The sequence below is a fragment of the Phoca vitulina genome, unplaced genomic scaffold (assembly GCF_004348235.1).
Source record: "Phoca vitulina isolate PV1807 unplaced genomic scaffold, GSC_HSeal_1.0 scaffold82, whole genome shotgun sequence".
NCBI lineage: Eukaryota > Metazoa > Chordata > Mammalia > Carnivora > Phocidae > Phoca > Phoca vitulina.
The window spans coordinates 3,847,388-3,871,783 of record NW_022589785.1 but is presented as its reverse complement, the minus strand read 5'-3'; the positions used below and the strand labels follow the sequence as shown (position 1 = coordinate 3,871,783).

Below are 24,396 nucleotides of genomic sequence, written 5' to 3'. Positions count from 1 at the left end.
CACAGCGTGAAACACCAAGGCCCTCCCTACTAACGTCCTCCAGTGCTCCCCCAGAGACAGGCAAAACGAGGTGCCTCAAGTGTGCCGGGGGGCAAAAATTACACGTGAGGAGAGAAACAGATGACACTTCGGCATGTCTTCTGGATGCATCTCATTCTCCTAAGTTAAGATGTGGCTCTGCAGATCAGAGAGGCTAGGAAAGCTCGTTCAATAGGTTAGGCTGGGACGACAGGTTATTCACATGGAAAAAAAGAAACTGAATCCCTCCCTTACACCGTACACAAAAATCAGAAGGATTAAAGATTTAAATGCGAAGATTCAACCCTTGAAATTTTTAGAAGAGAATATAGAAGAATATCTTTATGATCATAGGATTAAAAAAAATGCCAAACAAGACACAAACCGTACAAATGATTAAGGAAAAGATGTATATATTTGCCTATATTAAAATCAAACATTCTTTGTTAAGGCATTAAAAAGGGAGGAAAAATAAGCCACAAGCTGGGAGAAGATATAACCAATAAAGAATACAAACCACCCAGAAAATACTAACCAAAGGAAATGAAACAAGTGTTTGACAAAAGAGACAATAAGTTTCGGGAGGGTATGTGTTGTAATGAGCACTGGGTATTATATAAGACTGATGAATCACAGACCTGTACCCCTGAAACAAATAATACATTTTATGTTAATTAATTGAATTTAAGTTAAAAAAAAAAGAGAGACAATAAGCTTGGTCAAAAATATTCAAAAAGATGTTCAACTTCATTAGTAAATATAAAGATGCACATTAATATGACACTGAGATACCATTTCTTTTTTTTTTAATAAAGATTTTATTTATTTATTTGACAGAGAAAGACACAGCGAGAGAGGGAACACAGCAGGGAGAGAGGGAGAGGGAGAAGCAGGCTTCCTGTGGAGCAGGGAGCCCGATGCAGGGCTCGATCCCAGGACCCTGGGATCATGACCTGAGCTGAAGGCAGATGCTTAACGACTGAGCCACCCAGGCACCCCGACATACCATTTCATATGCACGAGAGTGACAAAAAATTTTAAAGGCTGATAATAAAAGCGTGGAAGATATCAAACAAAAGGAAGCTGCACCCACTGCGTTGGCTCTGTCAATTAACTCACCTTTTTTTTGGAAAACAACATGGTGTAATCTTGAATCTGGACATACACTACAGCCCTGCACCTGTACTCCTAAGCAGATACTCTCTAGAGAACCTATTACATGTGTGCAGCCGGAGGCAGGTACAAGAATGTTCACAACAGCCTTGTTAAAATGGCAGAGAAGTAGAAAGCACTTAATTATTCATTAATAGGAAAATGACAAGTACACATATACACACACACATATATATCCACAAAAGGAATACTATACAGCAATAAAAATAAAGGGATCATATCTTGAAGCATCAACATAGCTACATCTCAGAAAATAATGTTGTCCTGGGGCGCCTGGATGGCTCAGTCGTTAAGCGTCTGCCTTCGGCTCAGGTCATGATCCCAGGGTCCTGGGATCGAGCTTTCGTTGGGCTCCCTGCTCGGCGGGAACCCTGCTTCTACCTCTCCCACTCCCCCTGCTTGTGTTCCCTCTCTCACTGTGTCTCTCTCTGTCAAATAAATAAATAAAATCTTAAAAAAAAAAAGAAAAAGAGGGCGCCTGGGTGGCTCAGTTGGTTAAGCGACTGCCTTCGGCTCAGGTCATGATCCTAGAGTCCCAGGATCGAGTCCCGCATCGGGCTCCCTGCTCAGCGGGGAGTCTGCTTCTCCCTCTGACCCTCCCCCCTCTCATGCTCTCTCTCTATCTCATTCTCTCTCTCAAATAAATAAATAAAATCTTTAAAAAAAAAAAAGAAAGAAAAAGAAAATAATGTCTTAAAAAAAAAAGAAGAACACAGACAGTTGACAGCACTTGGTAAATTCCAAAAGTTCACAAAACTTAATAGTATATTCATTTTGCTATATATGAAGTCAAGTTCTGAGGAAAAGCAAAGGAATTATAGGCACACAGCTCAGAATGGTGATCACCTTTGGGGAGGCGGGTGGGGGAAGCCAGCAGAATGCTAACATGAGGGGTTCTAATAGTATTGGAAGTGTGCTCTTTCTTAAAGCTGGGTAGTGGGTACGTAGATGTTTATTTTTGCCCTTCTTTATATCTAATACACATTATCCTTATCCTTTTGTATGTATAAGGTACCTCCATAAAAATAATTTTTTTTTAATTCCACATCACAAAATTTAGGTTTGACTCGCTAGGTTAAGCTAAAGGGAAGAGTCTTTCAAGGTCTATTGGCAAAGCGTGTAGCAGGTGAGCTATCATTCTACACCTCACAAGAAATTACTCTGATACTCTCTCAAAAAAGGCGCTCAATTTCTCAGGAAAACTACAGTTATCAGTTACAAAAATCAGGATCTCAACTTACCAGCTTATTAACACGAAGCTTTGAGGAGTTGAATTTGAAGACGTCGATTTTCTTATCCAATGGTTTAATAGTAAACTGAAAGAAGGAAGCAGAAAACAGTTTCAGTCTGACAGCCTAGAGTGTGAGCACCAGCTGGGAAATTCCACAAAAGCAGCAACCACACTGACAAAGATCCAGCACGAGGCTGTGCCTTGTCCTGGCTTCCTGGTGCCCGGGCACTAAACCACAGTGAATTATAAGTGGCTGAGAGCGCCAAGTCTCGGGCTGTGGAGGTTCAGGATCCAGGAAGGTGTGTTGTCAGCACCATCTTAGGCTTGGAAACCTGAAATGCCAGCCTTCAATGGGCCCCACAGTGAGGCCAACACTGGGAAGCCCGCTGCAAAGACGCAGGCCCAGTTCTGCCTTCAGGAAGCTCACCAACTAGCCGGAACTAGATTAATGACAGTCAGTTACTTGAGAAATTACATCATCTATTAGTGCCTCACTGGGCGGAACAAATCACAAATGTCATGAGGGTTCAGCATCGATCTACCGTAAGTAGGAGGGGAACTTCAGCTGGTCATAGACAAAGAGTACGACGGGGAAGCTAAAAGGTTGGACGGAGGGCCATTCCGGAGGGCAAGCAACAGAAATGAGCGGGTGTGTGTGTGTGTGTGTGTGTGTGTGTGTGTGTGTGTGACGTTATTAACCCTCTGATTCAGGACAGGGCAAGCAACAGAAATGGGTGTGTGTGTGTGTGTGTGTGTGTGTGTGTATTTGACGTTATTAACCCTCTGACGACTAAGATGATATCATGGGCTCAGACTGGGAGGAAGGCAGGGGTGGGCTGGGGGTGGACAGTCAGAGGGACTGGGGTTTGATGTGGCAGCATATAGATCATCACTCCGGGTTCTGAACATGGGGATTATCAGCTGAAAGCTGTTAATAAAAGGAATAAAGTGTGAAGAAGAACAGACTGTGGTAGAAGAGGGAAACAGTTCCTGAAATCAAAGGGGAGAGAAAGCTGAATAAGGACAGGGTGGTAGCGAAGTAGGAGATCCCAGGGCCAGACCGCTAGGCAGGGAAGCATATAAAGAGCAAATGGAAACTGCTGTTCTCAACCATTCCTGATCAGACCAGACAGATCCTCCATTTCAAAGATGCACTTAAAAAATGGGGTACCCATTCCCGAGAAAGACATGCTAAGCAGATAAATACATCTGGGAAGATAAAATCTTGGGTATTTCTTTTGCATGTTATCTTGTCCGAGGAGGAGTTAGCACAATGAGGAAAATGATCCTTCGGTTAGCTTTTGGTCAAGCTAACTAAGAAGCACTATTGCTCTTGTGTAGGCTGCTATTTGTGAATTTCATAAACTTATTTTTGGCTCTTAAGTCAAACCCTGGAGCTGTCAGTGGGAAACCACAAGTAGTGGGGAAACCACAAGTAGTGGGGAAACCATAGGCTCTGTGCTGTGCCGGGACACGCACAAAGAATCAATGGATCACTTAAAATAAACCAACATTTCTGGCTGTCATGCATAACTACTAAGACTACTTCCTATTATGTCAAGTCAGCTTGAGGTCCTCTTACTGCATGAGTTATTGACATGATGGAACATGATGGTGCCCTGCCCCTGGAGAGGGTATATTAAGAGTTTATTGTGTCAGGCCATACTAGGGGAGACTTTAATCCTTGAGTTCCGTGAAAAATGAATGTTTGGGGAGCCTTTAGCACACAAAAATACGCGAATATGCAGTAAACAGACTTTATGAAATTAGAGATGACAAACTACCATGCCACAGCACACCTACTGCTTTAAGTCATGTGGAGCTTTCAACTGAAGTACTTTAAAAAAGAAATACCTAAGTGCTCCTCTTCTGGGCTATAGAAACTTTGAGAGCCAGAATGTTTTGAATTAAGAAGCTCAATCTGTCTCATCAAGCATAGCCAAGGAGATCTCAACCACGTTATTGGAAACCAGGAGCTTGGGGTTCCCTTTCTCAAGCTGCTATTTGGGAAGGGAAAACAGGAAATCTGCTCCAGGTGGGGGCTCTGCAGGCAACCACATGAGCTGTCACTGTTCCTTACTCGACACTCAGCATCCCAACTTTGCGGGCACCAGTACGTCACTGAGCGCCGTCTGGGCCCGCTGCCCTCTGCCCTCTGCCCGGTGCCCTGTGCTCTCAGGACTCTCCCTGTGTCCCTGCTCCCCGAAAAGCCCCCCCCCCCCCCACGCCCCAGCTATGACTTCAGGGAACATGGAGCTCCCCTCACCGATCACAGCTAACCTGATTCCTCTGCATCTCCACTTCCTGATGTGGCACAGATACCCCAAACGTGGCCCCTACTCTTGCTGCATGTTCTTGGGAGGAGGGAATCAGAGTTGGGGTGAGAGCACTCGGTAAGTGGAAAAGCGGAAATGCAATGGGTCATCATCACGTGCATCATCAGTCCCTTGCACTGTAGGCTTGTCTTACAGCAGTCGGGGCCTTGCTTGACTATAACTTCCCGGAGGGGTGAGACTGGATTTTCTACATCTTTGTTTCCCCCACGAAACCTAACACAAAGCAGATGCTTGATAATGCCTTTAAAATTAATAAAGAACAGGGGTGCCTGGGTGGCTCAGTCGTTAAGCGTCTGCCTTCGGCTCAGGTCGTGGTCCCAGGGTCCTGGGATCAAGCCCCGCATCGGGCTCCCTGCTCGGCGGGAAGCCTGCTTCTCCCTCTCCCACTCCCCCTGCTTGTGTTCCCTCTCTCACTGTGTCTCTATCAAATAAATAAAATCTTTAAAAAAAAAAAAATTAACAAAGAACAAACGAGTGAACGAATGAACATAAGATTAGTGTTTGGGAAAGGTCACCATCCTGTATAGAAATATCTGACTACTTCTTTTTTTTTTTAAGATTTTATTTATTTATTTGTCAGAGAGAGAGAGCAAGCACAAGCAGGGGGAGCGGCAGGCAGAGGGAGAAGCAGGCTCCCCCTGGAGCAAGGAGCCCGACGCGGGACTCGATCCCAGGACCCTGGGATCATGACCTGAGCCAAAGGCAGATGCTTAACCGACTGAGCCACCCAGGCATCCCTAGAAATATCTGATTTCTAACTTAGAGTGTTCAGCTAAGTTATTCAAACTTAGTTATTCTCAAATTCTCCCAAGTAGTTAGTTCTGATATCCTTATTTATATCATCACTGTGAGACACACACACACACACACACACACACACACACACACACACAGGGAGATAAATAGATAGATATCCCCACCACATGTATCAAGCACTGGATACTGAGAGAGGGCTTAATGTCCACCACACTTAAAAATACAAAGAGAGGGGTGCCTGGGTGGCTCAGTCGTTAGGCATCTGCCTTCGGCTCAGGTCATGATCCCAGGGTCCTGGGATCGAGCCCCACATCGGGCTCCCTGCTCAGCGGGAAGCCTGCTTCTCCCTCTCCCACTCCCCCTGCTTGTGTTCCCTCTCTCGCTGTCTTGCTCTCTCTGTCAAATAAATAAAATCTTTAAAAAAAAAAATACAAAGAGAATTTCTCACTAGAAATAGAAAGGCAAGTAATAGGAAAAGGTTACTTTCTGGTTTGTTTACTATTCTTTGGAGGTTCGTCTGGACAAGCTGAGCTCCCCAGCCTCTTGTTAGTCAGCAGGGGGGGGTTTAGCGATGCCATCTGAAAATAGGCTGCCAATACTGTTCTATAAACAGAAAACAACAACCCCAAACCCAAAGCCTGGGGATTAAAGGATTTTACTGGTAACAAGGAGCAGTCTGGCTGGGGACCACTACAGCAAGGAGGAGAGACAGGGAAAGCCCATAAGCTGCGCTGCTGGTGGGTCTGCATGCGAAGCACGTCCTACCTCCTTGTCGCTGTATGAGATGTTTCGGATTTCATTCCACGGGAAGGAGATCTTGGGGGTCAGCCTGTTCTCAGGGTCATAGATGTGAAGGCCCAGAGCATCCACTCCAAGCAGCAACTCTGTGCCCTTTTTATTCTGTAGATTCAACAAAGATCAGCCACCGTCAGCTCCAGCGGAGGTTTGAGATTTTATTCAACTTCCCAAAGAACCTGGCACACACTATTACATGTGACAAGTTCCAGTAGGTCCCAACAGAAGTCACAGTGGCTATGTAACCCAGGGGGACTCCAGCTTCCTGAATTGGAGCAGGCAGAGGCAAAATACCATTCTCATGACTCGTGTCCCAGAGGGATCACTGGGGCTTTCTGTTATTGGCTCGATGGCTAAAGTAGCAGCAATCTAAGCACTGTTACCTCCAATGAAATACAGTAGTCGTCCCCCGCCCCCCTTATCTGTGGTTTTGCTTTCTATGGTTTCAGTTACCAAGGTCTGGGAGCAGACGATCCTCCTTCTGAACTACTGTCAGGTCCCTAGTGTAGCCCAACCCTACATCACAACACCTAAGTGATTCACCTCACTTCATCTCATCATATAGACATTTTATCATCTCACATCATTCTAAGAAGGGTAAGTAGTACAATAAGATGTTTTGAGAGAGAAAGAACATGTTCACATGACTCTTATACTGTTACAACTTCTTTTTAATTGTTATTGTTAATCTCTTACAGTGTGCCTAATTTATAAATTAAACGTATCACAGGTACACATATATAAGAAAAAAAACATAGCATATATAGGGTTTGGTACTATTCATGGTTTCAGGCATCCATGGGGGGCCTTGGAAAGGTACCCCTGCAGATAAGAGTTATCATACACGTAGAAAAAAGACCTGTAGAATTAGGGCGCCTGAGTGGCTCAGTCATTAAGCGTCTGCCTTCGGCTCAGGTCATGATCCTAGGGTCCTGGGATCGAGTCCCACATCAGACTCCCTGCTCAGCGGGAAGCCTGCTTCTCCCTCTCCCACTCCCACTGCTTGTGTTCCTGCTCTCGCTCTCTGTCTCTGTCAAATAAATAAATAAAAATCTTAAAAGAAAGAAAAAAGACCTGTAGAATTAAACATCTCTTACATTAAAAGAAAATGTAGTTGTACTACCAGAAAGTTCTTTTTTTTTTTTTTAAGTAGGCTCCACGCCCAGAGTGGAGCCCAACACGGGGCTTGTAACTCATAACCCTGAAATCAAGACCTGAGCTGAGATCAAGAGTCAGATGCTTAACCGACTGAGCCACCAGGTACCCCACCAGAAAGAAAATTCCAAATGCTGCGATCAAATGGTTTTATTTTATGTTAAAATGTATTCTCAGTGTGATCAAGCAAATATAGTAAAATGTTAATTATAGAACTTAGACAGTGGGTATATATGGATATTCACTGTGAAATTCAACTTTCTTATATGTTTGAAATTATTATAATAGGATGTTGGAAAAAATATACCAAAATGAATTGTATATAAATTATAGCTAGGAGTGCCTGGGTGGCTCAGTCAGTTAAGTATCCGACTCTTGGTTTCAGCTCAGGTCATGATCTCAGGGTCCTGGGATCAAGCCACAGTTCGGGCTCTGTGCTCAGTGGGGAGCTGCTTGAGATTCTCTCCCTCTCCCTCTGCCCTCCCCACCACCCCCCACTCTCTCTCTAATAAATAATCTTTAAAAAAATTAATTATACCTCAATAAAACTGTTTGAAAATTTAATTGATTGCACATATGTTGGTTGGCAGTCAGAGTAGACAGAGGGCAAAGTGCCCTTGGCCCTCAGGTCACTGACCCAGCTAAGGGCCTAGAGCTACATCCTCAGGCTGGAGGCCCATGCACCTGCGCTTGTGTAGTGGTGGAAGGAAACTCCCTGCACAAGGACCTAAAGCACCTGACCCGTTGCTGACAACTAGGAAATCGAACCAGATTCAAGGGCAGCAAAACAGGTCTGCAAACCGAGACGGTGCTCAGACTGTGATGAGAAGGACCAATCTAACAGCAGGTGTCAGGTGGACAAGTGAGTGCTCCAAGATAAATCTTTTTAGTCCTTTGAACACTTCCCAAGTCAGGCGCTATTACCAAACCCTGAGAGAGATTCCTCTGTTTGTCTGCAAAGCTCTTAAAATTACTGCATTAACATAAGTGAGGCTTTGTACTTTTAAGTGCTACAGTACATTTTGGAAAACGAGATATTTCATTATGTTTGTGACTAGTTTAAATTAAAAAAAAAAAAAGAAAGGATTCTACCCTCTGCTTCCTATCATGACTTCTAGAGAATAAACAGAGAGCGGCGGGACTCAAGCAGTCTCTTTTAAATTGTTTTAAGCACATAATTTCCTTAGCTGATGGAACTCGAACACAAAAGACACTAAAATATCCATTATCTGTGTCTACTGTGTAACACAAAACACACACACAATTGTGTATTTTAGTCTGACTGCTGCAGAAATATTTCCTAGTAAGAAACTGTTTTTTAAGGACTGTAAAATACTACTTTTCTAGAATCTAGATGGTGGGCATATGGGCCAAGAGGAGTTATGTTGCCAAAACCACAGAAATGTGTTAAACTAGCCTGACCTTAAACAAACCAGACAATTAGCAAATAGAAATTAATAAAACTTAAGAAAATAACCTTTTGAATTATTATAGAAAATCTTTTTGTTTTTAAAGATTTTATTTATTTGTCAGAGAGAGAGATAGCACAAGCAGGGGGAGCAACAGGAAGAGGGAGAGGGAGAAGCAGGCTCCCAGCTGAGCAGGGAGCTCAATGTAGGGCTTGATCCCAGGACCCTGGGATCATGACCTGGACTGAAGGCAGATGCTTAACCAACTGAGCCACCCAGGTGCCCCTCATACAAAATTTATAGGAACCCAAAAAAGGAAAGCAAACCGTGAAAGGTGGACCACTGAGGCACCTGGGTGGCTCAGTTGGTTAAGCGTCTGACTTTTGTTTTTGGCTCAGGTCATGATCTCAGGGTCCTGGGATCAAGCTCCCCCCTCCCCCCTGTGTCTCTACGCTGGGCGTGGAGTCTGCTTAAGATTCTCTCTCCCCCTCCCACCCCCCCCAAAAAAAAGTTGGGCCACTGTGGGTATTGTTTAACATCTACCTATCTGCAGTTTGGAACCAGCAGTGGAATGGCATGAATTCCTTTGGATGGAGCTCCTAGGTGCGGCATCTAGCCACAGAACCTCAGGAGAAAGATGCTCAAGAGGCCCACCCAGCCAAGACTGAAAACAGAAGCCTCTGGTGCAGAAGCAGTGGGTTCCCAGAGGACAGTGGGACTATTAATGGTCTGAATAGAAAACCAATTAGCCTGCTAGTGAGAACAAGAGACCCAACCAAACAAATCAGGAATCTATAAAAGTAGCTTTACTCTCCTTGTGCCCTGGGGGAAGAGTATTTACATGCACTCCCTGTGGGCCAGATCTCATAGAGCCAGAAATAATCAAACATTACACTCAGAGTATTCGAACAGATTTCTGCTGAGCACAGAACCAGGCCCAAGTCCCCCTGGGGGCTCAACTGACACTTCATTACCAAGGATCTAATTGAAGTCCAAAAATAGAAAATGAGGCTATAAGACCCTCTCCCCTTCCTCTTCTCTTCTCCTCCACTGAACCATTAAAGAGACTGCCAATCTGGAATAAGGAAGTAACCCATTTTAGCAGTCTGCCTCTGATTCAGTCTCTGTTTATACACAGGGAACTCAAAGAGGATTCAACACACCCGGATTGCAAAGTAGTTCACACCGTACATCTCCAGGTCCTGAGCTATCTTCAAATATTCCATTTCAGCTTCATCCCTGTGAGGAGAATGAAAGACACTGTCACCAGAGCTAAGTGAGAAAACAGAGGGCGGGCGCACACCCACCTGCACGTACGAACCCGCCGGAAGTCACCAGCCAGGCAAGATACCAACACGGATCTTCCCAGCCTTGAGTCTATGAAACACTCCGAGGTCAAGCAGAATTTCCCATCCCCACAAAAAGCCAGAGAATAGATTCATTACAGTGTATCTTGGCTTCAATTTCACGCTTTGCCCTTGGTAAATAATGACACCCAGCTCAGGGAATTCAAGAAAAGGATGTGATATGTTATCTTCTCCCCTCAAATGGATTTGGATATGCAGATTTAAGTTGTTGCTTTATCTGATTGTGAACTTTCTTCACCTAGGTTTTGGTATTGAAACAATTCTCTCTGCAAGCTACCTGAGAGCTCTACCTTCCTGATTTTATTTCTTTGGGTGTTGTCGGGGGTTAGGCCAAGAGCTATCTGGGCTGTAAAACCCAAGCCAGGTCACCTACTTCTAAGCTGTGAGTCAAATTTAAAGTAAGCTCTTAAAGCAGCAATGACTTGCAGAAAACTCCCAAATAGATATACTATTGAAATATTTTAACTCGATCTCCCTATGACCTTGCCTCTTCCCTCTCTCCAATCTCAAAATGCTCTCAAATGAATTTTAAAAAATTCAACCTGAGAGAACACACAGTGTTGGCAAGCATGTGGAGTAACTAGAAAACACACACCCTGCTGATGTAAACTGGTACAATTACTCTGAAAAATTGACATTATTTGTAATAGCAAAAACCAAGAGACACCCCGATGCCCTCAATGTCCATCAACAGTGTAATGGATAATTCATGCTTTATTAATATAGTGGAGTTCTGCACAGCAATGAAAATGAAAATTTCACTGCTGTTACATACCACAAACCCCAATCTCACAATATGATGCTGAGTAAAAGAAGTGAGACACAAAAACTAGAGACTGTCCCACTGCATTTATGTAAAGCTTAAAACCGGCACCACTACTCTATGGAATTGGGGATCAGAAGAGTGGTTAGCTTTGGGGAGGAAGGATGGGGAGTTGTGGCAGGCGGGAGTCACATGCTATCTTGTCACCTGGTGTTACACGGTGTTTTCACTTTGTGATAATTCATCGAGCGGTACGTTTATGACTTGTCCACTTTTCAGTATACATATTATTTAAATTTTTAAAAAGCACATGATAGGAAGTTGATGTGAAGAAGAGGACAATATTTTAAAGACTAACGAAAAGATGATTAATTCCTACAGTGATCAGGAAAATGCTAACAAATACTTAAGACACAATATTTCATCTTTTAGATTACAAAAATCAGACTGATAAAAATGAGTGTTGGGGAGAGAAATGGGGGGGAAGACATGTGCATACACTGCTGGTAGGCAGGTAGATAGGTACAACCCTTATGGAGGGCGCTTTAGTGGCACCTGTCAACGCAAAATGCTCACATCCTTTGACTCAGCAACTCTTGCAAAGAATGAATCCTCAGAACTACTCATGTAATTACATAACGATATTAGACTGTATACTGCAGGAAGCGAAAATCCATAGCTACTCCAAATGTCATCAGTAGAGGAATGGACACAAAAGCTATGGGATATCCATACACTCTAATCCTTAACATGAAACTGAATTACCAATGAATGCAGTGGGGCTGTACATCCGGACAGGCTGGCTCCTGCCTACCTTATACTGCATGCACTGGAAGAAGGATACACGCAAAACTGAAGACCAGCTACTCCCAGCTCTCCCTTTTCCTTCTATCTACCTCAGTACTGCCTTTTGTTCAACAAGCATGTCCTAATTTGTAGTTCTTGGAAAAAAAAAAAAAAAAAAGCCCATACGGAAATGTAAACCGATAATAAAGCAGCCTCACCTGGCTCGGCCCCGGTGCTCTGCGTACCAGGCTGTAATTCTCTCCTCCCACATTTCTGGAGTCATTTGATACAGATTTATTACCTACCAAAAAATAGAGCAAAATAAAAAACCCACACACAAAGAAAGTTTGGATATTGTTTGCCATTTTTATAATTACGCCTCATTTTTACAAAACAGCAAACCTTAGCTTCCGAGATCAGACTAAAACAACAAAGCTATTTTTAAAAAGTCACATACAGGGAGAGCCAGTCACATTGCAGGGGTTGGCGTGTAAACAAGCACCATTCCATTTGAGTCACAACTTAGAAGGGTGCACCCCTCGCCCAGCTGCGGCCCCTCTTTCCTGGGCTGCATGTCCCAGCGGGAGGAGCTCAGCCAAGCTGCGTGTGCTGCTGCTTCCTCCTGCACAAAAGCCATCAAAGGAGCAGGGGAAGTCAGGCAAAGGTGAGAAGCAGGCCTTTATTACACATGACAGATGAGTGGAGCTATAAAATCGGGAGCAGCCAAAGGGAGGGAAGGCCTGCTTCTGTGGCTAATGAACAAGATGAACACCACCAAGGATTAAAAACTACAATGTCCACCCCAATTCATCTCTATCCACTCTGCCCCGCTGCAAACAGCTCAGCTCCCCGGGCTGAACACATGTTGCTCCACACTTTCCTGGGACTCACTGGCGCTCACCCACCTTGAAGGAAACAAACATTCAAGGCCATGCTAGCTCTGGCAACCGCGAACGAACTCCACGTACCTTTGCTTTCTAATATGTTTAACAGAGATTCTACATTCTTTACTCAAGATTGATTACAAAATATTTATTTAAATGATTTCGCCGTGTACTTCCAATATTCCTTCAAGTCCCTCAGTTAGCTTTTTCGTAGACCACATCTCTGCTGTGTTTTCCCAAACAGGGGATTGATTTCTTACCCTTTTTGGAAGCAATTCCTCTTGGGCCAAAAATCCACGCTTGTGAACAGAGGGGTCGTAGTCACCGTACTGGAAGGAGAAGAAAGGGAGGGCAAGCGATTGAGATTCTAGAGACAACTGCCATTTCTGAACAGAGCTTGACTCTGTCTTCTCCCCTCCCAGCTTGGGGAGCAATTCAGTTCCAATTCAGTTCCGATGACAAGTCAAGATTTCAACCTTGCTAGTTTGTTATCCTTGAATGAAAATACAAAGCTGATTATATCTATGAACAGAGCTGCATAATCCCGTGAGGGATGGATGGGTGATGTGCTAATAAGAATGTGACGTTTGTGGGCACCTAGGTGGCTCAGTCGTTAGGCGTCTGCCTTCGGCTCAGGTCACGGTCCCGGGGTCCTGGGATCGAGCCCCGCGTCGGGCTCCCTGCTCAGCGGGAAGCCTGCTTCTCCCTCTTCCACTCCCCCTGCCTGTGTTCCCTCTCTCGCTGTGTCTCTCTCGGTCAAATAAATGGATAGAATCTTTAAAAAAAAAAAAGAATGTGACGTTTGTATGGAAACGTAGCTGTGTTTTCTAACCCGCAAAGAAAGCAGTCACTACCAAAACATTAGCTTTTGAAAAGAAATAACAAAACACAACTGTGAAAGTTGTAATTAGCAATGTGTGATAAGAGTCTTACCTACAAATCCTTCTAAGTGGCTGGTAATTGGAGCCAATTGCTAGGTTGGGAGCTGGGAAAAATGCAGGCAATAGTTTTAATACCTTTCATTCAGGCTCTGAAAAGTACTTTGGAGAAATCTGATGCCAACGTTGCCATTCCCATTGCACAGACAAAGAAACGAGTAAAAGGTTAACGGATTTTTGCTACAGAGCAAGTGACTAGTGGGGCCAGAAATGGGCCCTGTATTTTAATGTATCCGTTCATGGATAGTAACTTGGAAATTCATTTTCTGATTTAAGAAAAAAATATCCCTTTCTTTCCGAGAAAACTTAAGTCTGACCAGGAAATAATAAAAAATGAAGGCATTTTTATATCTTTTTTTTTTTTTCTCAGAGAGAGAATGTGTGCATGAGCGCGAGGTGAGGAGGGGCAGAGGGAGAGGGAGGGAATCTTATGCAGGCTCCACGCCCAGCACTGAGCCCAACACGGGGCTCAATCTAACGACCCTGAGACCATGACCTGAGCCAAAATTCAGAGTCAGATGCTTAACCGACTTAGCTTCCCAGGCACCCCCAAAAATGAAGGCATTTTTTAGAAGAAACTATAAACATATAAAATCAAAGCCTGTCTCTTGGGATTGAACAATGTTCATCAGCAACTTTAAACTGTGCCTCATTTCCGTACCACCCTACTAAAAAAGCACTATGAATTAATGTTTTTTAAGAATCTCATCATTAGGGGCACCTGGGTGGCTCAGTCGGTTAAGCATCTGCCTTTGGCTCAGGTCATGATCCCGGGGTTCCGGGATGGAGCCCCGTATGGGGTTCCCTGCTCAGCAGGGAGTCTGCTTCTCCCTCTGCCTGCCACTCCCCCTGCTTGTGCTCTCCTGCTCTCTCTGTCTCTCTCTGACAAATAAATAAAATCTTTATAATATTTAAAAAAAAATCTCATCATTATTTTTCAAATGGCGGAACTGTACCACATCATTTTTTGTGTTAAAGCAATTAATTCACCAAATTTAAATATTTAAAATATGCCACAGTTTCTATACCCCTGTCTAGGCATGTCTTCATTTAAAAAAGTCTGAAGGAGGGGCGCCTGAGTGGCTCAGTTGGTTAAGCGACTGCCTTCAGCTCAGGTCATGATCCCAGAGTTCTGGGATCGAGCCCCGCATCGGGCTCTCTGCTCAGCCGGAAGCCTGCTTCTTCCTCTCCCACTCTGCCTGCTTGTGTTCCCTCTCACGCTGTCTCTCTCTCTCTCTCTCCCTGTCAATTAAATAAATAAATAAATTCTTAAAAAAAAAAAAATCTGAAGGAACCTGGCCTCTCTTGATCTCCCAAAGGCCTGAGGATGTGAAGAGTCAGTAACTGGACTGAGTTTTTTGGGTTTTTTTAAAGATTTTATTTATTTACTTGAGAGACAGAGCACAAGCAGGGAGAGGGGCAAAAGGAGAGGGAGAAGCAGACTCCCTGCTGAGCAGGGAGCCCTACGACGTGGGGTTCAATCCCAGGACCCTGAGATCATGACCTGAGCCCAAGGCAGACGCTTAACCATCTAAGCCACCCAGGTGCCCCTGGACTGAGTTTTATGGGCACTCTCTCAGGAGGTAGCTGCAGAACACAGGTAGGAGCCTGAGTCTGGAACAGGCTGCTAAAGGTTCAGTCCCAGCTCTTCCACTTATTAGCTGTGACCTTGGAAATTTTTGTGTCTCGGTTTTCTCATCTGTTAAATGGGGGATAATAACAGCATTTGTCTTACAGGACTTTTGGGGGATTAAATGAAATATCCATAAAACCTGTAAAAGTATGCTTGACACATAGCACTCAATACAACCTGATACCAAAAGACAAAAACTCAGATTGTATTACCTCTGAGTCTGTTTCCTAATTTGTCACATGAGAACTTTGGTCTTAGAGGATTTTGAATGGGGGGCCTGCTCTGGTATCCCTCTGAGGCCTTGAGTAAGGATTCCTCTCTCTCAACTTCACCTTTCTCATCTGGAAAGCCAGGGTCATAAAAGTGCCTGCCTCGTAAGGGGGTGACAAGGATGAAGATGATCTGGAGAAGCATTTTACGTACTGCCTGGCTTACTGTAAATGTCAGTATTAGTGTTATCCTCTGCATTATTTATGACACTGGTTACTGTTTGCATCTGTGATTTCTGAAGGGGTAGGACGCTAAAGCAAGCCCTGTTAGTTGCATTTGCAAACCTCTTAATGGTGCTGACCAAACTCTAAATGCAGAAGTAAGCAGATATGCAAAGTTAAAGTTGTAAATTCAGGTTTCAAAGGCTTAGGAGATTAACGACCCACATTATCATACTGAGCTCCCAGCTACTTCAGTGATCAAATGTTACACATCTGAGCAATGCAGAGGCAGCAAAGACCCTGCTTAAAGAACTTTGCCACTGGACTAACTCCACTTACAACTTTAAAGCCACCTTGTTGTGTGTGTCTGCTCTCAAATGTCTCTTTAAAAAACAAAAGAAGGAGAAAATCCTTTTTTTTTTTTTAAGATTTTATTTATTTATTTGACAGAGAGAGACACAGCGAGAGAGGGAACACAAGCAGGGGGAGTGGGAGAGGGAGAAGCAGGCTTCCCGCAGAGCAGGGAGCCTGACGTGGGGCTCGATCCCAGGACCCTGGGATCATGACCTGAGCCGAAGGCAGACGCCCAACGGCTGAACCACCCAGGTGCCCCAAGAAGGAGAAAATCCTTAAGGGGTGGCAGTTGGTTAATATAAAAGAAAGTCATACCATTCCATAGATGGAGATGACTGTTCCTCATCCTCTATGTACAGATGCAGTCTGATAACATAACCAGCACTGAATTTAATTTGAAGCTAACGAAGTTCGGGTTTAGGTCTCTGCACCTGCATGGGCTTGACCCTAATTTTATATTCACAATTTGGTATTCTTGCATTGAAAAGAAGCCCCCTAAGTTATATCAACTTCAGGTCCCACAAAACCTGGATCCACCCCTGATATAAACCAATTGAATTTAAATTCAAGAAGGGAGTTCACCATTTAAAGGATTCTTGAAGTCAATTCTTAGGTTAAACAGAGGCTCTTTCTGGATATGAAATACTATCCTCCGCCAACTACGAGGAAAATTAGACCAAATGCTCTGAACAGGATTTCTCAAAACTTAAAAGATTTGATCAATACATACATAGAATAAATAGATTCCTACTTACACACCAGTCCACTAAATTCCAGGTGGGATTAAAAATTCAAACCTATAAATGAAAATCCACAAAAATACCAGAACAAAATATAGGACATGTGTATAACAACAGTTGGTGAAGCCATTCTAAAATCACTCAAAACATAAAAAGATTGACAAGTCTGGTATGTGTAACAAAAGATAAAAGGTTAATACCCATACTACATGGAGCTCCTATAAATCAATTAGAAAAAGATAAACAATACAGTAGAAAAATGGGCAAGCTGTAAACACTTGATCCACAGAGGAAAGAAATACAAATCACCAGTAAATCTGTGAAAAGATTCTCAGCCGGCACAGTAATCAGGAAATGAAAACTTAAAAAAACAACAAAAAAAACCCTCTTTTTCTGTCAGATTAGCAAAAATTTTGAAGGACTGATAGCATCCACTGTTGATGAGGATATAGTAAAACAGGTATTCTCACATGTTGTTAAATTAGGACAAAACTTTCAGAGGACAATTTGGCCAAACATAATGTTTTTTATTCCGATAAATTAAAAAATTCACCGTTTTAAGCATACAATTCCATGGTTTTTAGGATATTCAAAATGTTGTACAACCATCAACACTATCTAATTCCAGAATATTTCCATCACCCCAAAAAGAAATCCCATACCCCTTAACAGTTAAGTCCTGATTTCCTCCTCCTTCCAGCCCCTAGCAACCACTAAATCTACTTTCTGTCTCTATGGATTTGCCTATTCTGGACATTTCATGTAAGTGGAATCACACAATAGGCAGCCTTTTGTGCCTGGCTTCTTTCACTCGGCATTATTTAAATTTTAAAGGTTCTTATCCTTCAGCCCAATTATGCCATTTCTTGGTATTTATCACAACAGAAAGACTGTTCATATGTGCCCAAAGAGGCATATTCAGATGTGCACTGCATTCGTTTAAATAATAGAAAAAAAAAAACAAACCTACATATCTACCGATAAAGAGACATTTAAATAATCCACAGTCCCTCCTTTTCAGGAAATACGGTTCGGTAGTTTAAAAATGAAGTGGGACGATCTGTTCTGATAGTTTTAAGTAAAACAGACACGCCGTATGGGAGTTCCTCTGGAGTAACCACCTAGAAGTGGAATTTCGGGGACTCGGGGATGGGGTGTCCCCTCACCTGACGGGCTCTTACCGCATCCATCGCTCTACAAAGGTCATGCCAGTTCATAGTCCTTTTCCACCAGCACATGAACTCAAACAACGCTTCTCTCCTATTTACTACTAATCCTTGTCAACCTTATGGGTTTGAAATGGTACGTCGGTGTTGCTTTAATTTTTCTTTTTCTTGAGCACCAGTGAGATTGAACATCTTTTTGTATTTATTGACCATTCTCACGTTCTCTTCTATAAAGTGCCTGTTATGCATGCCCTTTGTACCCACTTTTTTTTACTGTCTTTTTCTCATATACTCAAGAGATCTTTATATTCAGGGATATATCTGCAATGCTGCTCATAGAAATCCACCTTAAGTAGAAAAATCTTTTGCACATGTACACAAGGACTCATATAAAAGGATTTTCGGTAAAGCACTGTTTCTGATAGGAGGAAAAAGGAGAAACTAAACTTACCTCTCCCTTAAAAGGGGGATGGATCAGTAAATTAGGTTTACTCATCAATGGCCATCACATAGCAATTAGGATCAATGAGCGACATCTACACATACAACATGATACATCTCAAAATCGATGTTGAGTGGGAAAAAATATCAATGTCTAAAAGTATAAGCCAAAAATGGGGGGGTATGCAAAGTACAGCACCATTTATATTCAACTTTTACCCCCTGGATATTTTCAAGTTGGTCTCCTCCCATCCAAATGACCAATGCCCAAGGTGTAACCCTCAGAGCCTCTCACCAAGACTACCACATAGCCCTCAACAGGTCTCCCTGCTTCCAAACCTGCCTCACTCCAATCTGTCCTTCACACAGCCACCAAAGGATCTGTCTAAAATATAAACCCTTCACTGGCTCTGCACCACCCACACAATAAAGTTAAGACCCTTTATGATCTGGCCCCTTATAGACCTCTCCAGCCTCAACACTTGCCACTCTTCACCTATACTTTACATATACCCAACTTCTTAATTGCTTTTTAGCACTCTGTCCCTAACTTGCATCAAAGAGCACCAAGAAACACTATGCCTCTTCTCCCACCATTCGTTTCTCTCTCTGAAAACTAGGAGTCTATAGGCCAGTGCTGCAAGACTGGTAAATTACATAGCATTCTCTCCCAAAGTCACTTTTAATAAGAACACATTTCAAACACCAAAATCCAACAGGTGGTTTAAAACATTGCAAGATGGTTTGGTATGTCATGTGACTGGACTAAAAAAAAAAAAAACCACCAAACTCAGCTCAGACTTTTGATTCAAACATTCAAACATAACTCAAACTCTAACCAAGAAATATGGTTCTTGTTAACTGAACCATGTGATTAATATTTGTATTTATACTTTGAGGGTAATTGTTTCTTTATGCTTTGGAATTAGCTGTGTCTGTATCATTCGAACAGCTGAAATACTGTAATGAATACATTTGTGCATAATTACATTCCATGTGTTAATGAGCCTGAGTCCCTTTCCATAACCACTCTTCTAAAGTTCCTTTCTGTTTCAGAAGGGTTGTGGAAGAAAACAAACTGAATATGACGGAAGGAAACCAGTATGGTTTGCTGAAAAGTCTGGACTTATGTGACCCTATAAATGAATCTGGAATTTGGTGAAAGGCAGTGCATGCTACCCAGAGACCTCCCTCACACGCTACACAGGGAGGGCAAGAGCAGAGTTCTGAGTTAGGCAACCCAGACCCTAGGGTTCTCATCCTGGCTCTACTCTCTCATTCCGTTCTGCTCAAATCCTGTCCATCAAGAAGTGGGCTATAGATTCCATTAAAAAAGAATTAACATAAAGTATTTACGACTTTAGACAAATTACTAATCCTTTCTGAGCCTTAAATTCCTCATCTGCAAAACGGGCATAACAGTCTCAAGCTGTGGCTCATGGAAAAGACTATACTGAGTACCGCACGAAATGTTCATGTGTAACACTTTGTGAAACTGTAAAACATCACCGGTGTGTAAGATCTTATTAATACCGTAATCAGAGATACCCTTTTAATATTAATCAACAGTCCTAGAAACTGGAAGCACGTTATAATAATCCTTAGTTTCTCCAATGCAGACCTGAAGCCATAGATTACCTTTATTTGTAAGATTCTGAAAATTTACACCGGAAAAAACAGTTAGAACATCCTCCTCCATATGAACCACATATGCTGTCTGTGAATCACTTTCATCTCTAAATTTGTAGGATCCAAATTAGTAGGGCTTTCCTACAGTGAAATCTGTTTAAGCAAACATCTGCTGGTTCCCTGAAAAGTTGTTTTTTTTTCCACAGGTGGCCTTTGAATTTGTGGCCCAAAATCCATGCAAAGGAAATGTAGCCTTTGAGACTGAAGCCCTTCAAAGGGAGGTAATGTCCTTGAGAGCTTGGGTCTCCTCTCAGCTGGGGAGAAAGCCTGCTAAAAAGGAACTCGGTTCTGGGCCAGGAAGTGCTCGGATTTGATGAGAGTGACAATGACCGCTTCATCACTGTCAGGGCAATACTGACTGAAAGGACACATTTTTCCTGTTATTAATATTCTTAATCAAGGCATAAAAGGAAGCATATGTTTAGTTGAATCAAGGCCCATTTTCTGTTTTTTTCAATTACTCATTTTTCTGGGCAGTGGAATAGGGGAGGCACAAAACACAATCCCAAAGCCATGAATTCTGCCCTTAGCTTTACCCAAGATTGTCCAAATGACCTTGGGCAAATTGCTAAGAGCAGATACTCACTTTTGTGTCTGTATCTGTGACAGAGTCAACAATCCCTCCTCAGGCCTGATGGATACTCAGCAAATATTAGATGAGTCATCAAATGATAGAATTGATTCTGGTGCTTCTGTTAGTCTAACCAGCATGAACAGACTTTTTCTCCGCCCCCCCCCCCCCCCGCCAAGTGACAGGCCAGTCATTTCCTGGCTTTGATCTGAAATTGTATTAAGCTACCCAAAAAAAGTGGGCTAAGAAGTTCAGAGTATCTTACTAATTTTTATAACACCACAGGGAAATGGCTTTGTGGACACCTCTAACGAAAAGGAAAATAAAAATGGAAAAGATTATGCAAAATCACAAAAGTAAGGAAAGTGACCCAATTCTGGGGACTTTTCCTTATGCTGCCGTGGGAGGTAGGAAGCAGCAGGACCAAATACAGGGGGGATATCTGAGGGACACGAAGCACCCCTGACTGACCCTGTAGTTGGTCTTTTTTTTTTTATGTTTTATTTCCTTTTTTTTTTTTAGTTGGTCTTACGAAAACAGAGAGGACAAAACACAAGAGCGGTAGTCTCCTTCACCACCACTCCTAATCCGCAGTGACTTCTCTATGAATGACTCACCGGCAGCTCAACTGGGCTCAGGGTGCCAAAGGGCCTGCCGTACCCAGCCATGAGCACAGCAAGCATGCCCATCAGGGGTGGATGAAGGAAGGCATGCTCTAGGTAGCAATGTGGTTCCCACACACAGGGTGGCTGGTCCTCAGAAGATGAGTTTGGGGCCTTTTTGACCTAAAGGCTATAGTCTGGCTCAAACTGGAGACCATAAGTTCATTTTCCTGGGTTAATAAAAAGTCCAGTGACTGTAATTAACCACATGTGTGTAATGAGATTACAAAGACAGACAATTCACCATAATTCTCACAAGATTATACAGAATCTGGGACAGTGATTATGGTTTCCCCAGCCCACAAGTCCTAAATATCTCCCTCCTGGGGAAAGTCTCTCTGAAGCCTAGAAAACCCAAAGAAACCAAAGACTGGAGTGATTCCCGTGACACACATTAATGCCAAGGAGGAAGGCACTCTCCTTCTTTGAGCTTACCTTGGCCTGGACGGCATAAGAAGCCAGGAGCACAGAAGCCTCGGGAGGGCAGTAGATCTTTTCATCTAAAATCTGCTTCTTTACCTAAAAGGGGCAACAAGGGAGACATGACACTGTGTGCGCGGAAGTGAGCTGTGCATGCTGGTCACAGCAGATGGCTGCAGGGTGTTCTAATGAGGGCTGCCAAACCAGCCTGTTAATAATTTTTTGACAAAGGGTACAATTTTTTTTATCGTTGCAGACAGGTTGGGAGTACAGGGGCTGAGAAGTTATTGGTAAGATGACTACGCATTAAAAAAAAACCCTTATCTGTTCTGTTCACGATCCTTTTCCTGAAGGGGAAAAACACTTTTCGTGGTTAAAACAGAGACTGCTATCTGGACTGTGACAGAGGGGAGCTGTGAATTCCGGAAGTGTGAGGAGCAGCTCTGCTGGTGATTGGGGCCTCAGCCCCTGCTGAGCACACACAGCACTAGAGGAAATGGAGTCTACTTTAAAGTCTTTACACAAGACAAAAGTCAGCAAGGCCACTGAGTTATGACTGCAGGAAAAAAACCCATCACATTCAAAATGCCTGCTCTAAGGGAAAAGGAAGCAATAAAGTTTGATCGATTAAACTTTTAAGTACATGTGAGGTCCAGGAAATATAATTCTTAAGCCATAATGTCGAATTAACATATCTCATTGCATTTAACTTCTTAGAATGGTGCAGCGTGTGATGTTGCAGACACAGAGGCAAGAGGGCCTCACCAAGCAGGGCACACTGAAATAAACAGAACAGGAAAGCCAACTTTCTTTTCACAGATGTCAACACTGACCAGATTCATAGACGTAGTAAACGTTGCCTTGCTCAGCCACGAAACACTCTAATTTTTCAGTATGAGGGAAAATTAAGCCAAAGTCACATGAGGGATGGGCACTGCTTCTAAGCGCCATCTCGATAACGCTAGCACATTCTGGGGCCTCGGAGATCATTATGCGGTTTTATTCAAAGCAGCGCAACTTTCTAATCCCTTGGTTTCTTTTCAAAGGGGGAAAAAATCCACACTACAGAAAAACTGAGGGGGTTTCCCTTTGAAGGAAAATGTTAGGGATGGGGATGTATACATATATATATATGTAAATATATACATACACTTTTTTGTAAAGTAAATTATTTGGGGGTTTTACTACATTTAACTTAGTATTTACTGAACATACCAATCTGAAGCTCAAACTAATTAGACGAGGACTATGTGACAACATACATACATCTACTTCCGGGAAATCACGTCACTAATGCCCCTGTGCAATCTTCTCTGTTACTGACAGTAAGCACCACTGGGCACACAAGCAGCTCCCGCGCCAGTCACTGCAACTACCCACGAAACTGGGGCAGAACTCTGATCAAGCAATAAGAACACCAGCAAAATTGACCCCGACTCACTGTGCCCCCAGACGGCCAACTAGCGGTCTTTGAACCCACAATTACAGAGCTCCTCATTTCTTCAATTCGGTTGAGCAGTTACTTTTGGAATGCCGACTGGGCACTCAGTGAGCCTTGCCTGTAAGGGGCTTACACTCTAATGAAGGAGCGGGAGATGAATAAGACATTTATAGACAACAGGCAGCATGAAGCACCATGTTTGAAGTTCCACATGTGTAGGATTAGCCACATGGAGTTAAACTCCAACTCACTGGAGTTCTGAAGTCCTGTCTTAATGACAGCAGGTTTCAAACTTTTGGAATAAGTACTCTTTCTAAGACTCTCTCTTTGGACTTCCTTTGTAACTACTAGGTACTTTCCACTCAGCGACAAGAAAACAGGATCCATCTTCAAAGAGGCTTCAAGTCAGGTACCCCTTCTTACACTACCAAAGTTTTGCCATTTCATATGACACCAATTCACATCTCTCAAGTATAGTTCTATTCTGAAGATTTTTCCCCTTCATTACAGGACCAAAGGGACTGACTTCCCAGAGGCAGAACATTTTCACAATGCAAAGGCATCTGTGGTCAACTCCAAGGGGGTCATCCAGGCTGCCTTGGCAACCAGGCCTGGGTGAGTTCTCTCAGAACAAGCAGGGCTAGCACAGACTGGTGTACCTGCAAGAAGAATAAATGTTGCGTGATCTCCTGAACCAGCTCCTCCTCGGCATTCTCAGGGTAAAATTTGGCCAGGAAGTGAAAGGTGACTGGCTCTTCCTTTGAAACATCATGATCCAGCACCTGCACAATTACAGAGCAAAAGAACAAGCTATGTTGGCACCTGTTCCTCCCCTGCCACCATCAAAGAACCTTTTTCAGGGACATATAAATATTTTTCCCTCTCCAAATTCATCACATTTCCCAAAGGTTATGATCTTACAGTTTGAAGCATTCACAAAGCCATCTATAACAAGGGGTAATGTTCACCTCACATGGCGTTTCTGAACCAAATTAATCAATATCCTCAAGGGGTGAGTGGAGCTAAGATTATTAAGGCACAGATGTTCTCAAGGCCACAGAGATAGTTAAAAACTAGAAATTTATAGCTCAAAGGTCTTGGGCACTATCCTTTACAGTAGGCTGAGGTTTTTTTAATTTTCTGAACTTGTGGGAATCCTCCTTTATTCTTTTTTCTTCCTGTCAACCCCCAACGTTTAGGTCCATATTGGGAGGGAGCTTAGAGATGATGAACCTCA

General features: G+C 43.1%; 1 protein-coding gene across 5 annotated transcripts in view; it reads right to left on the bottom strand.

The window, feature by feature from the left end:
- NF2 (neurofibromin 2) overlaps positions 1-24,396 on the bottom strand; it is a 75,687-nt gene that overhangs the window by 25,301 nt on the left and 25,990 nt on the right. For all 5 annotated transcript variants that reach the window (XM_032395015.1, XM_032395014.1, XM_032395013.1 and 2 more), the window contains 7 exons: positions 23,819-23,941; positions 21,734-21,817; positions 12,934-13,002; positions 12,008-12,090; positions 10,037-10,112; positions 6,280-6,414; positions 2,433-2,507 (listed from right to left, as the gene is read on the bottom strand). In XM_032395015.1, coding sequence (XP_032250906.1) covers positions 2,433-2,507; positions 6,280-6,414; positions 10,037-10,112; positions 12,008-12,090; positions 12,934-13,002; positions 21,734-21,817; positions 23,819-23,941 — 645 coding nt within the window. The remainder of the gene's footprint in view (positions 1-2,432; positions 2,508-6,279; positions 6,415-10,036; positions 10,113-12,007; positions 12,091-12,933; positions 13,003-21,733; positions 21,818-23,818; positions 23,942-24,396) is intronic.